Source organism: Sinocyclocheilus grahami, unplaced genomic scaffold (assembly GCF_001515645.1).
Source record: "Sinocyclocheilus grahami isolate Dianchi unplaced genomic scaffold, SAMN03320097.WGS_v1.1 scaffold232.1, whole genome shotgun sequence".
In the NCBI taxonomy this organism is placed as follows: Eukaryota; Metazoa; Chordata; class Actinopteri; order Cypriniformes; family Cyprinidae; genus Sinocyclocheilus; species Sinocyclocheilus grahami.
This window is the reverse complement of record NW_015505411.1, coordinates 222,930-238,557: the sequence shown is the minus strand read 5'-3', so window position 1 is coordinate 238,557 and position 15,628 is coordinate 222,930. Positions and strand designations below refer to the sequence as shown.

Below are 15,628 nucleotides of genomic sequence, written 5' to 3'. Positions count from 1 at the left end.
GATATGATTTAAATGTATTTTTCCTTGTTTGCACATAAAATAATGTGCAAACAAGAATCCTGCACAATGTGATTTGAATGTAAATTGGGTCATTTTTAATTGCAGATTGTTTTATACATTTAATACAGGGTTTCTGCAGGTCCTTAAAAAGTCTTAAATGGTACAAGAAAGTTTTAATTATGATTTCAAGAGGTCTTAAATTTGGGGACGGAAAGACCAGAATTGCAACATGGCTTAGTGTGACCATGAAACTTAAAAAGGCTCTCATTTCATTGATTAAATATGAGCGCTGCATGTTTCTAAGTCAGTTGTGCGCTGCTTTGTGTATAGTGTAAGCTATTTATTTATTAATTAATTCAGTCAGTCATAATATATATATTTTTTTATTAATACTTTTCTTCAGCAAGGGATGCCTTAAATTGATCAGAAGTGACAGTAAAGACATTTATAATGTTGCAAAATATTTTCAAATAAATGATATTCTTTTAAACTTTCCATTCATTAAAGAATACGTATCACTGTTTCCACAAAAAATAAGCAGAACAACAGTTTTCAACATTGATAATAATGAGAAATGTCTCTCGAGTATCAAATCAGCATAATGAGAATGATTTCTGAAGGATCACGTGACACTGAAGAGACTGGAGTATTGACTGCTGAAAGTTGCCATCACAGGAATGAATTGTATTTTAAAATATGTTAAAATGGAAAAGCTATTTTAAATATAATGTAATGCTATTTCACAATATTAATGTTTTTACTGTGTTTTTGATCAAATAAATGCAGCCTGGGTAAATGCAGATTTTAAAAACATATTTAAAAAAATCTTACTGACCCCAAACTTTAGTATATATATAAGATTATTTTTAATAAAATACATTCCGTTTATTTGTAATAAATTAAAACCCAATGTCAGTAGTTAAAACGCTAGATAATAAAATACATAATACCTGGTAAAGCATGAAATGCATAGTTGTGCACAAAATGGAAAGAGTAACTAGTTGTAGTTTGTTACCAGCTAACCCACTTTACAGGATGCACTTTCTAAAACCTACTTTCTTCCAAATATCAGACCCTCCTGAAGGTTCTGGCTCAGTTCAAACACTGAGCTTACCACACCTTTGTACAGCATATAAAGACTCAAAGCTTTGATCTTGCATGTGTGTGTCTGCATTTGATAGATACTTTAAACCAATGCCTCCATACACCAGCCTGTGCATGATCACAATTTCACATGCCTACATACTGTACATGTCACATATGACAGAAATAAACCTGAAAAACTTCCATACGCTCAGTTTGAAGCTGATAATTGTGAATGTGTATGACAGAGACAGATTTAGCAGTATGGCAGGTGTACGAGTGGGAGTGTGTTAATTTCTAGTGTTATATGCATATATTTGCCGAGCTGATGACGGTCATACATATGCAGTAGCAGGTGTGTCTTTGTTTGTGTGTGTACGTGCATTCAAAAGGAGGAACGATCAGAGGGGCACCTTGGAAACAGGCGTGCCCGCGCAGCTTTGTCATATGTGTCTGAATAGGTTAACCCTCTGGGGTCTGAGGGTGTTTTGGGCCCTGGAGAAGTTTTGACATGTCCTGACATTTGTGCTTTTTTCAGTTGCTAATAAATATTCAAAGAAAAAGCTGCCATATATCTTGGTAACAACCTGTTTTATGGCTTCAAAGTGTCGACAAATAAACAGTGTCTTTACACCAGCCTCGAATGCATCTTTACTTTCGACTGAAAACGATTCTAGTGAACTAAAACCGTGCATCAAAGAGAACATCTCAAGCACTTTCACTGTAATGCTTCTAATTTTACTATATACACACCTAATTTAGTGGTAGACTTTGGTGCACCCCTGCTGAGAGGGATTTGGACTTTCCCACGCTGAAATTCATTTGGAGCATACCACATGTTCTGCTTTAGAGGATTTTCACCCCCGTAGGCATGTGCCTGCTTGTTAAAAAAGACATAGGTTGTTTTGTCAGTAAACAGTTTTAACAAGATCACAATGGCAAGACTGGAGTTCACCTCTTAATTTGAAGAGCTTTATGGAAATGCTCTAAAAACAACCGTAAAAACAGTGTCTAGTCATTTACAGGGCTGTAGTTTAGTCCCATTCACACGTCACAATATTATGCAATGTTTCCTTGTCTTCTAAGCTAGTCTTGTACTGGTTTTGGAAAAATGTGTATGTGTGCTTGGATTGTGTGGCATTCTGATCTGATTTAGGAATATATTTGAAATTCCAATTTAGTTTCTGAATTTGAACTTAGGTGGCAAAAATTCACAGTAAGGAAGTAGAATTTAAATTGATTGTAATTCAGAGTATGGACATCTAACTGGAAATGTTTAAATTAGAAAAGATAAACCTTAAAAATGTTGGCTTGACATAGACTTGTTTGAAAGTTTCAAGGCATTTAAGTCAAGACACTACAGGCAAAACCATTGTTTCTTTTTTCAGATTTTGGGATACATTCACAACATGTCTTCTCTCAGACTGCATGAAAACATCCTATATATATATATATATATATATATATATATATATATATACAGTAAAAAACTTAATTCAAATAAAATGTATTCAAATTAATTAGTATTTTTCTTTGTGTGACTTCTGCTCAGTGTACCTGGGTAGCTGGAGCCAGGACACCCAGAGGGGGGAGTGGTCATCATTAGGCGGGGGTAGTTTGATGTCTCCGGGTGAAGAGGGCGAGAGAGCGCAGGGGGAATGCAGGGGGGGCATGCAGTCCAGGGAGCTCTCATTTGGGGGTCTCATTTCTAGTACCCGCAGGACCACTGGGGACGAGGTGTTCTTCAGGTTAGCCACAGCCTCGCTCCGAGTCACACCTGTCAGGTCAACCCCATTCACGATTAGAAGGATGTCACCTAGAAGACGGGATAGTCACATTAGTGTGGGGATCATAGGACCGTAACAGATCTGTTGTTGCATGGCAGAGTTGTGTTGATAGGAGACAATTCTTTGATGAGAAGATATGATTTAAATGTATTTAAATGTATTTTTCCTTGTTTGCACATAAAATAATGTGCAAACAAGAATCCTGCACAATGTGATTTGAATGTAAATTGGGTCATTTTTAATTGCAGATTGTTTTATACATTTAATACAGGGTTTCTGCAGGTCCTTAAAAAGTCTTAAATGGTACAAGAAAGTTTTAATTATGATTTCAAGAGGTCTTAAATTTGGGGACGGAAAGACCAGAATTGCAACATGGCTTAGTGTGACCATGAAACTTAATGTGTATGACAGAGACAGATTTAGCAGTATGGCAGGTGTACGAGTGGGAGTGTGTTAATTTCTAGTGTTATATGCATATATTTGCCGAGCTGATGACGGTCATACATATGCAGTAGCAGGTGTGTCTTTGTTTGTGTGTGTACGTGCATTCAAAAGGAGGAAAGATCAGAGGGGCACCTTGGAAACAGGCGTGCCCGCGCAGCTTTGTCATATGTGTCTGAATAGGTTAAACACACGTTGTGAGGCTGTACCTTTGCGGATCGAGCCTTCTTGTCCCACCACCCCATTGTGGTCGACGTTGGTGACGTAGACGGGCAGATCCCATCCCCTGCTGCTCATCCCACCCGCAACTGTCATGCCGAGAGAATCATGCGGCTCTTTCAGCAGAGTCACCGTCTTCTCGTAACATGCAGGCTTTTGGCATGAATCCTAAAATGGAGGGACAGGAAATGAGAAGGATGAGAAAGTTTCCGTGCAAATTATTCGGTTTATGACATTTCTTAATCTATGATCTGGATTCACACTTTCTGAACACATGACTGCCCAAATTGTGTGTGTGCTTGTGTGTTTGTAATAAATGTTGAGCTTGCAGGACGCGGTGTTATTGCTGACCGTGGCCAGATTTTGCCTTGGATTCTCTCCAAGAACAACAAACACAGTCGCTAAGTTCTAACTTAATAAAAAGCGTTATTAAAGTTCAATAAAAGGGCTGTTTATATTTAGTCTGAAACTTCGGCTACAGAAAATCAGATCTGGAGTTAGTGTGTTGGGCTTATCGCTGGAGAGACTGTGTGTGTGTGTGTGTGTGTGTCTGTCTTAGGCCGTGTCTAATTCAGAGGAGTGAAAAGCTTCTGACTATATGCTGCCAGAATGTTTCCACCTCTCCAAGTGTGTAAAAGAGAATTAACAAGAGTTACTGAAAGGACAAAAAGTGATTGAAAGAAAGAGAGAGTGGAAGAGATATAATGTTAGGGTTTGGTTTGTTCCGGACTGGTTTTATAGGGGTTTTGGGCCATTTGAAAAACAACAGGAAATTACAACATAGAGCGGACCCCTGCAGATCCTCATTACTGTGTGTCAAGGTCAATAAGTCTTTATAAAATAAAATAGTTAAAGTTTAAACTTTAAAAAGACTGCAAATAGGAATCCTATTGAAATGACTGGATTTGATCTATGAAAATTCACAGAACAACTGTAATTGTGACTGCACCTTTATTTGTCATTGACACTTAAACCAGCAAACCCTCACAAGCTGGTCTGAGAAGTTTTTTTTCTGCAAGGGGGAGAGAGTAATAACTAACAATGAATTTGACACTTATTAGAACAAGGGAAGTTGTCAGTGCAGATATTGAGCAGCAGAAAATCCCATTTAGAAGAAGCACTGAAATCCAGCCTGCCATGGCTGTGTTTCCTCCTGCTGGGTTTTCTTCTGTTAATAGGTTTGGAGACGGCTGTCTCAAAGGAGTGTGTGTGTGTGTGTGTGTGTGTGCGTGTGTGCGCGCGCGTGTGTGAGCTGGCTGATTGTTTGATTCTTTGATGTAGAAGTAATAGGCTTTCAGATCTTTTTCCTCAATAAGAGAATGTTTAGTAAAGCGGTGCAGAGGGATGGGAAATAAAGAGTGTGTGGTTCATGCTCGTGAAACCCACCAGTAAAGAGTGCTCAATATCCACAGGCGAGTAGGGCGGTGGTCCTTCCATGTTCCACGGCGCCTCCTGTAGGATGTCCGGAGTAGGGATGTGAGTCTGGCGGGACACAATGAAGTGGACGCGGTCCTCACTCGCCTACAGAACGCACAGCAGATAGCATTAGTGTACTGTTTTATGTAATTTTTAGGGATTAAAGGCCCGTTCACACCAAGGACAATAACAATAACTATAACCATAACTATATAGTTTTAATAATTGTTCTAATTCTGTGAGAAAAAGGATGTCCACACCACAATTATAATTATGACACAGTAGAATGATTTTGTTGTAATCACTTTCAGATACCTTTCTTTATTTCCAGCTGATAAATGATAAAAACAATGACGGCCAATCATAATCCATCTTGCTGTAAAGAGCTCAAGCATTTAAAGTTGCAGTTTATTATAAGCATGTTGTGTATGCTTATAATAAACAGAACGGTATCATCCATTGGTGTGGACATTAATATAGTTATTGTTAAAGTAATCTTTATAGTTATTGTTCTTGGTGTGAACAGGCCTTAAGAGAGTTTAATGCATGAGGTTTTATGAATGATGATGAAAACGTATGCTAACTAGAAGTGTCAAGATAACTAGCTTGACGGGGATATTTTATTGTAGAGAGCATTTGATTGGACAAAAATCTGTATAGCGCAAGATGAGTCATCAATATTTATATAAATAGTAAAAGAATAAGTTAATACTTAAATCTGAATGGGAATGAAATTCTGCTTTCTAAGAAACTGCTCAGAAATTATGAGATTAATCATGATTATATTATTCCATTCACAGGCATAATTGTATGTTTCTTTTAAGGTTTCTGCATTAAAAATTACTATGATTGAGCACAAAAAATATATATTTTTATATTTATAAATTAATTTAAAAATAATTAAATATAAAATATTTTCCTGAAAATATTTTACACATTTTTATGTTTTACTGTATAAATGTATCTTATTATATGAAAATATATAGCTATCTTTATATTGTAGGAATGGGCTAAAAGCCAACACACTCCAATTTTGATTTCATGGGGCCTTTGACACCTGCGTTAGGGTGGCTGAAAGTTGGCCTAACATTAGCCATCTACGGCAAAAACCTTTCGAACTCCGCAGGAGAGCAAACAGAGGCCAACAACTTCCCTGAGGAGCGAACAGTTCAAAAACTGAATTTAAAATTTTAAATTGTTTGTTCATACCCTAGAGAGTGTGTGTGTAATGTCTCATTAATCTCTGGACGTCTAGCAAGCACAATTACCAGATGTTGTGATGACAGCCAATGCCCTACAGCTTCAGCTCAGTGTGAATGTGTGATTATATCTCAGAAGTGTGTACTTATTAAAGAAAAACTAATATATATGGAGATTTGGGATCCATTCTGCAGTCTTTGTGTATGTGTGAGCTGAAGGAGGGCACAGGTTCTAGTTTTTCCCTCTCTGATTTATTTTTCACCCATTCTGTCATTCCATCTGAGAGCATCGCTGTTTTGTTCATTAACCCTTTCTTTTGACATCCCTGTAGCTTTTGTTGCTCTCAAGCGCACACACTCGCATTGAGAGCCCATGGAGTTCTTGGGAGTTCAGTGCTCTGTCGCTGCCTCTTAAATGAGTGGGCTTAGCTTGTTATCACCCTAATTGGGCTAATTTAATCAGTTTCCTGCCAGCAGTAAATCTATGTCAGAAACTCCTGCTGTAAGCGGCCATCTTGTCTCCTTCGAGACCAATCTGAACCAGACAGGAAGCAGCAAGCCGAATAACAACATTCGGAAAGACCCACCACACTGAAATTCATATCGAAATCACACGCTCACTTTACTCTTACTCTCATATTGTTATGACACACCTCTCACCACCGAGATGAAACCACAATCAAATAAACTGCCACAAACCTTATCTAAGCTCTACATCTTTTGCAATACTGCTCAAGGAACACACCAAATTTTATTTGGAACCATAATAGTTGTTTTTTGGGACTCAGGACTAAGTCTAATCCTGGGTTAAAGTCTAATCATTACCACTTAATGAATGATTCACTGAATTAGATGCCACAGGTTAGGATTAGAAGGCTTTGTAAACATTCGTTCTTTGAAATGCTGAAAAGGCTTAGCAATAAAAGTGTTTACATTTTTTAGCATGACTTCAAATAATTTTAGGCTTTATAAATGTCAACCCCTGAAGCATTGCATCAAAAATAGATTTCTTGGCTGTTGCTTTTTGTCACATAAGGGTTTTGTTTTGTTTTTTTAATTGTTGGTTGTCTGTTTTGTTTTGTTTTTGAACAGGCTTTCTATAAATTTAGAAACATTTAATGTAGAGATCATGTGTGAACAAAACCTGAAATAAGCTTTGGCAGTTTGGCAAAATTTGTAGCATTGCCGGAAAAGCTTCATATTGATGCTGTGAGTGAACACAGCCATTAAATTAATGGTTTCATTATTTCTGTTGTGGAAAATTTTTTTGGGTGAAATTGTACAGACAAAAGTAACTAAAGAATAAAGCGCCTCTTAGAATCTGAGAGGATGAAGAAAGACCAAAACTGATTCTCTCACTATCGCACATCTCTTTAAAGGCCATTTAAAGGGGTTTTAACTGCATTTTGGTGATGCAATTTCATTGCAATTTAAGGTTTACTGCATGAACGTCGCTATTGTCGGTTGGATGCATTTTGCATCGAAGCAAACAAAATCCATGTTGTCAGATGGGCTGTATTTTGCTTTTTAGCATGAACAGACTGCATTTCATTTTCATTTATGGACACTTTTATCAGGGATTGACTTTAAATTGCATTTGTTTTGAACAGTTCTGATGCATATTTACACTTTTGATTTGTGCCATTGTCACCGTTTTGTCTGTTGGTTATGCACAAGCCTTAATACTCATCACGTTACTTTTGACCTCCCACAATGCTGCTCACCTGAATAAGCAGCGCAGCATGCTCGGGAGCGCCATATCTCAGGTCGTGGCCATTGATGGCCAGAACACGGTCGTCTACTGTCAGCCTCCCGTCACGGGCGGCCAGCCCTCCCTCCAGCAGGTGGAAGATAAAAACGCCATGCTCGTCAGGCCTACGCACCAGCTTGATTCCCAGCTGTTCATCTGGAGCCCTCTTAACGAGGACCACATGCAGGCTGTCGTCCCGGATGGTGGGGAAGGCCTCGGTGGGAGAGTGATGATGGGAGCGGTAACGGTGGCGCTGCTCTCGCAGTACGGTCAACCGCAGCAGTGTGCAGGGCTGCTTCAGAGCCGCCACAGCGTAACAGTGAGGCACGTTACTGATGTCTATACCATTCACCTGAAGGGAGGACAGCATGAGATTAGAGAGCAAAATCAAGATAAATATTTTTATGTTTGCAATATTTTTGTATTGCGTTTTTAAAGCTCACACAGTAGAGGATGATTCTAGAAATGCCAGTGTCATGGGTTCAATTCGGAGGGAACTGTAGTCTGCCACTTTAAATGCTTGAGCTTTTTAAAGTAGAATTGATTCTGATTGGCTGTCAGTGTTTTTATTGTTTACCAGTTGGGAAAAAATCATTCTAAAAGTGATTCCAACGATATAGTTCCTCTGTGCCTTTATCATTATAGTTGTGGTGTGAACTCTGCTATTCATTTAAATGTAGAATGATTTTAAATGTTGTCCTTGGTATAAATGGACATCAAGTTGTTTTGGATGAAAGTGTCTGCAAAAAGCATAAATGTAAATATAAGTAGAGAGAGGACAAGAAATTATAGCAGTGAGGGAAGATGAAAGTGATTCGAAAATGTTCCAAGCCGGATGCATGAATCATTAGGTTATGGCTCAGATAACAATACATACTTTCTGTCTTTCTACAATTCTGTGATTTGGAAAAAGACAGATGTGCTGCAAATGCGTGTCTATTTAAATATTTGATTAATTAGTACTCTCAGCTTTCTCATTTTTAGGGATGCACAGTGTACCATTTCGGTTGATCTGCTTTTTTTTTTCCTTCCCCAATTTACATTGGCTATTTAAGTGCTAATGCTCATTTCCTTTATTTTTACATTTGGATTGGTTTTACCATTGTCTTCCAGTCAAAGTTAATCTATAAAAAAAATTAACAACACAGTTAAACGAAGTCTTTAGCAAATCTGAAAATAAAAATCAGTTTTTATACTGTACATGTTTTAGTGTTTTATTGTTAATTTATTATTAATCTATTAATATATTGGCCATTTATTGGTTAGTAGCTATAACATTAAAATAGTCATTTTAAAATGAAAAAGAAGTCCATTCCACAGATTTCCATTAAAATAAATAAATAAATAAATCTGATTCTGTCTGGCTACATGCAGAATCCTCACACACTTCCCCTCTGAACAACAGATGGTGAACCCCATGACAACATGTGCTATCAAAACCAGAATGAATCACTCCTACTGTACTATGATGTAACATCAGATCTAGCGCACATACACACCTTGAGGATCATATCTCCAGGTAGCAGTCTTCCATCCCGAGCGATGACGCCCTCTCTGTAGATGTCCTGAATGAGGATGCGAACCAAAGGCGTCTCATTGCCCCCAACAATGCTAATAGCCAGTGGTTCACAAGGATCTGCCCTTGTGATCTTTATACTGGTGACTTCACCATCAGGGATTAGATGATGCAGCTGAGGTAATGCAAATACTGAGAGAGAGAAAAAGAGAGCGTCTGTCACAGGCTAACCTGTTTTCTAGATAAAGGTGGTCTAACAAATATACACCTATAACCAGGGTGCGAACTACGATGCTTGCATAAAGCAAGTAGTGCATACACTTGTAGCTGTTATGTGTCTTTGTAAGTCATTGTGAGCCCTCCTTTAAGGCATGGGCAAGCCCCCGCCCCCCCGTTATAAAAAAAAAAAAAAACAAGTGGGCTCCCCCAAAGTCCACGGTATAGTTCGAACACTGGCTATATCACTTGTACTGTTCATTGCCAGCAAACTTAACATCTGTGGACCCAACAGACAGGTGTTATGGAGATTGTTAGTCCAACGTTTGTTACTTCTGTGTTTTGTTGTAATTTTCAAATCTTTATAGTTTGTTTCATTAAGTATGTAACTATTTTTTTTACAAGAACAAAATACCAGCACACAACAATTCATGTGACAATTACTTTTTATTTTCACAAATCTGAATGCAGTTAAACTTCTCGGTTCTCACTCTGTACAACCAAACCAATAATCTAGTTCAAACTGGTTTTTAAAGTTGCTGTAACTTCCTTTGGGAGCTACCATTTTGGTGGGATGTCAGAGGGGGGAATTTAGGAACAGCTGTTTTTCTCTTATAATTTCTTAATAAATCTCTCTTCTGTTAATGTTTCTTATATTATTTGGGAAGTTTAAATCTTGTTGTGTTTTGTGTTTATATTGAATTTGATTGTTGCATACTTTTCCGTTTATTCCAATTATGTTGGTTTGTCCTGTAGGAGGGGCTTCAGCCTATAAATTGGCTTGCTACCTGAATTTACTCAGTTCTGTTTGTGGACTCAGAGAAGTTAAGTCAGAGTAGAGTTGCAAAGTTGGGCCAGTTGGTTTAGCCAAATTAGCACATTGCTGCCATTTCATTTCCTTTTTGTACAGTTTTCATTTATATTTGTTTTGTCCTTCACTGTAAATATTCTACACCTTCCAATAAAGCACCAAATTTTGGATTCTGCATCAATTTTTTTGTACAGCACATAATTTCCTTTTTCTACTCCAACCTACACGTGAACTCTCACATGATCATCACTTTCTGTGCTACACAAAAAGGGCATCTGTCCAGATCAAAGCAGAGCCAAACAAGCCTTAGAAAATCATTACAGTGCTCCATCAGAGGAAGCAAGGGGGGCCAAGCCTTCCCGAAAATCTATTCAGTGTATTCAGTGATGGAGTTAACATTTATTTCAATAATTTATCCACTAATTTGTTTAACTCTGATGTATATAAGTCAAAAATCTGGGGTCAGTAAGATTTAAAAAAAATAATTGATAAAAAAAATAAGCAAGAATGCATTAAATCGATTAAAAGTGACAGTAAAGACATTTATGTTACAAAATATTTCTATTTAAAATAAATGTCATTCTTTTGAACTTTCTATTCATTAAATAATCCATAAAAAATGTATCACCACAAAAATATGAAGCAGTGCAACATTGATAATAATAAGAAATGTTTCTTAAGTATCAAATGAGTCTGAAGGATCGTGTGACACTGAAGACTGGATTACTGGATTTTTGATCAAATAAATACAGCTTTGGTGAGCGTAAAAGACTTCTTTTCAAAATAATCTTACCAACCCAAAACTTTTGAATAGTAGTGTATATAGTTTTCAGGGTGAAATATTCGTACTTCACCTGTGCCTGAACAGACTCTAAACTACAGCTGGATTCGGTAACAATCTCTGTGATTTGTCTTTCCTTATCTTTATCTATCCATTCTTTCTCCACTACACACACTCTCTCTTGTATCCTCCTGTTCTCCGCAACAATCTGCAGTTTCTCTCTTTCAAAGTCAATATTTTCCTCTCGTCGCCTCTGATTGCTTGCAGGGAGAGAGAAAGTGAAGCTCATTACTACTGCAACCAGGGTGTTACATAACGAACACACACGCTTATCAGTATTTTCCTCACTCATTTTCAATCTCCCAAGCACTTTTTTTTCTCTTTTGTTTTCATTCAGAAAGCAACCCTCTCCCTCAGCGTTCATCTGTCCAGTCCCTCTGTCCCGACACACTGCTTCATTTCCTTTCTGTCTCTCTCTGACATGTTTCCCTTAGGCTCCATCTGCATTATTAAAGGACCATATGCTACTGCGGGGCTGAGCGGACCCAAACCAGACTGTCACCTTCTGACACTCCCTTTCTCCTTTTACTATCCATTGATATTGGTTTAGCATGCTATTGAATGATATTAATGGGAAAGTTCATGTTTTATGAGGTGCTATGCAATAATGCTTCATAACAGCACAGTTACACTACACAGTTAGCAATTCTTTTCATATTTATAAACATGCTTGCTATAAACATGCTAATTTTATAACACAGTGCATCTAAAAAACAATTTGGTTTGTTGTTCTTAACTGGTTTAATTTTGTCTAGCTGCTTACCCCGTTGGTAATCTTCTGGTCTAGCTGGTCTTCTTGCCAAGCCAAGTTGGTGTTTAGCTGGTTAACCATCTGGATTCCAACTTGACCAGCTGAAAAATGCCCAAATACAATACTTGCAAGACACACACTCACCCTCCGGTGGTATGTTGGCATTTCTGAGGTTGTCTCGCTCCTCTGTGGTCTCATTGGCCACTGCTGTCCCACTCTTGGTCCTCCTCAGGACACTGAAGGCTCGATTCAGGCGGCGAAAAGAGCGACTACGCGCTGACGTTCTGTCAAAGTTGCGATCTGTGAATGAATGTGAGAAGGAACTGAGTAAGAAAGGAGGAGAAAGAAACGTTGCTACTAAACATGCCTGGACATGTCCCTCACACATTATGCTGTCCACTTCCAGCCAATCAGAATTGAGTTGGCACAATGTAGCCAATCAAATTGTCTCTCTTTTTTTGAGCATCATAATACATTGCACCTGCAGGCCAAGCAATGAACATCTGAAGTAAGAAGCACCTGCTGGTGCTGTATTGTGGACACTGCAGTAAGATTATAACTTCTTCAGGTCAGACCTGAATCAGCACAGAAAATGCAGGACACTTTTTTCTGCATGTCTGTGTAACTTAAGTCATCACAGATGAAAGTTTCAGACAAAAACAAAACTATATTATATACAAGCTTTTAATATTTCGATACATCCAAGATTTTTAAACACCCTACAGGTGATCAGTGGAGAAAATATATAAAACTTACAGAGTGTTTGACAAACTAATGATCCGTTAAGTTTGTTTTATGTTCCTAAAGTTAGTTATTATAATTGTGGATTTATTAGAAGTTGAGAGTCTGTGTCAAAACTTGCTGGGTCTGTAAAGGTTAAAACACTTTTTCTGTCTCATTGCTCAATTCTTTCAGTCTTTCTGTCCTGATGGACAAAGTTCTGACGGAAGCATTGGTCGGATTGGAGGCAGACAGCTTGTTCAGCTGCAGTGTCACACTGTTTCCAGTCCCAAAGCTAGACATGCTGGTGCAGCAGCATTTATTGTCCCCATTCTCCAGGCTTTACGTTTCAAAGGGATGTCAGAAAATGAAACATATCTGAACTAATTTGTGGAGGTCAGGAACAGGCTTCATAAAGTATTTTATAAGGCATATTTGAACTCTTCTCTTTCTCTATATCTTCCTCTTTATTTCTTTAACTGCAGTGTCAATTGTGTGTCTTAGCTGAGCCTTTTCAGACATGCAGTTTGAATAGATTTTTGCGTAAAATTACATAAGTGGCACAGAGGGCGACTTTGAACAATGTGTACATTAGTCAGATTAACTGTCTCAGTAAATATGAAGGAGGAAAAGACAAAGATTTATAGTTATATGTGAAGGATATCCTCAATGGTAAAATTACCTTTTTCATTCAAAAAAAGTTATATATATATATAACATTTTGTTCTGAATTTGTTCTAAATTTTCAAAATGTAGTTTTTGTTCTAAAATGTAAAAATAAAAAAAATTATAAATGTCATTGTATTGTATATAAATAAATATATAATAAAAGTAATATTTAAGTCACCAAAAAAATTATATTTAACATTAATATGTATATAAATTATACATATAAAATTATATTATACTATATAAATACATATAGATAGATTTGTATTATAAATATAATATTTAGACAAATACACACAAGCACAATGTGTGCACTCACACTCACTCTTCCTCGAACCGCTGCGTGCTGCCAGGCTGGTGGTGCTCCCGGATTGGCTGTTATCTTCCACACTGGGCTCATAGGCAGGGTTAACCAGGCCGGACTCGTCTGATAGGAGGGCGATAGCGGAGGAGGGGCATCCCTCTCCGGGCAGTGCTGCCACAGTGAGCTCTGAGGTGCTGTCTGTGCAGTCTCCCTCCTGAGAGCGCCGCTTTCTCTCTGCGGAGAGCCCATACACCTGCAGGCCAAGCAATGAACATCTGAAGTAAGAAGCACCTGCTGGTGCTGTATTGTGGACACTGCAGTAAGATTATAACTTCTTCAGGTCAGACCTGAATCAGCACAGAAAATGCAGGACACTTTTTTCTGCATGTCTGTGTAACTTAAGTCATCACAGATGAAAGTTTCAGACAAAAACAAAACTATATTATATACAAGCTTTTAATATTTCGATACATCCAAGATTTTTAAACACCCTACAGGTGATCAGTGGAGAAAATATATAAAACTTACAGAGTGTTTGACAAACTAATGATCCGTTAAGTTTGTTTTATGTTCCTAAAGTTAGTTATTATAATTGTGGATTTATTAGAAGTTGAGAGTCTGTGTCAAAACTTGCTGGGTCTGTAAAGGTTAAAACACTTTTTCTGTCTCATTGCTCAATTCTTTCAGTCTTTCTGTCCTGATGGACAAAGTTCTGACGGAAGCATTGGTCGGATTGGAGGCAGACAGCTTGTTCAGCTGCAGTGTCACACTGTTTCCAGTCCCAAAGCTAGACATGCTGGTGCAGCAGCATTTATTGTCCCCATTCTCCAGGCTTTACGTTTCAAAGGGATGTCAGAAAATGAAACATATCTGAACTAATTTGTGGAGGTCAGGAACAGGCTTCATAAAGTATTTTATAAGGCATATTTGAACTCTTCTCTTTCTCTATATCTTCCTCTTTATTTCTTTAACTGCAGTGTCAATTGTGTGTCTTAGCTGAGCCTTTTCAGACATGCAGTTTGAATAGATTTTTGCGTAAAATTACATAAGTGGCACAGAGGGCGACTTTGAACAATGTGTACATTAGTCAGATTAACTGTCTCAGTAAATATGAAGGAGGAAAAGACAAAGATTTATAGTTATATGTGAAGGATATCCTCAATGGTAAAATTACCTTTTTCATTCAAAAAAAGTTATATATATATATAACATTTTGTTCTGAATTTGTTCTAAATTTTCAAAATGTAGTTTTTGTTCTAAAATGTAAAAATAAAAAAAATTATAAATGTCATTGTATTGTATATAAATAAATATATAATAAAAGTAATATTTAAGTCACCAAAAAAATTATATTTAACATTAATATGTATATAAATTATACATATAAAATTATATTATACTATATAAATACATATAGATAGATTTGTATTATAAATATAATATTTAGACAAATACACACAAGCACAATGTGTGCACTCACACTCACTCTTCCTCGAACCGCTGCGTGCTGCCAGGCTGGTGGTGCTCCCGGATTGGCTGTTATCTTCCACACTGGGCTCATAGGCAGGGTTAACCAGGCCGGACTCGTCTGATAGGAGGGCGATAGCGGAGGAGGGGCATCCCTCTCCGGGCAGTGCTGCCACAGTGAGCTCTGAGGTGCTGTCTGTGCAGTCTCCCTCCTGAGAGCGCCGCTTTCTCTCTGCGGAGAGCCCATAATGTGACGCTCCTTTACACCTGTGAAAACACACACACACACACACACCGACAACTAGGTCAGCAAGATTCATTACCTTACAATGAACGTGTCATCATCTATGTGCCAATTAGGAAAGCAAAGTCACATAGAGGAGACTGAATAATTACATTGTTACAAGAGGGTGTATTTGGACTTGTAATTGATTTTTG

General features: G+C 37.7%; 1 protein-coding gene across 1 annotated transcript in view; it reads right to left on the bottom strand.

Moving 5' to 3' along the window:
- The window catches only part of LOC107597462 (E3 ubiquitin-protein ligase LNX-like), a 40,004-nt gene that overhangs the window by 2,140 nt on the left and 22,236 nt on the right, over nt 1–15,628 (bottom strand). The window contains exons 3-9 of the mRNA XM_016288534.1: nt 15,204–15,457; nt 12,175–12,330; nt 9,395–9,603; nt 7,870–8,247; nt 4,917–5,051; nt 3,521–3,698; nt 2,641–2,899 (exon numbers count right to left, since the gene is read on the bottom strand). Coding sequence (XP_016144020.1) covers nt 2,641–2,899; nt 3,521–3,698; nt 4,917–5,051; nt 7,870–8,247; nt 9,395–9,603; nt 12,175–12,330; nt 15,204–15,457 — 1,569 coding nt within the window. The remainder of the gene's footprint in view (nt 1–2,640; nt 2,900–3,520; nt 3,699–4,916; nt 5,052–7,869; nt 8,248–9,394; nt 9,604–12,174; nt 12,331–15,203; nt 15,458–15,628) is intronic.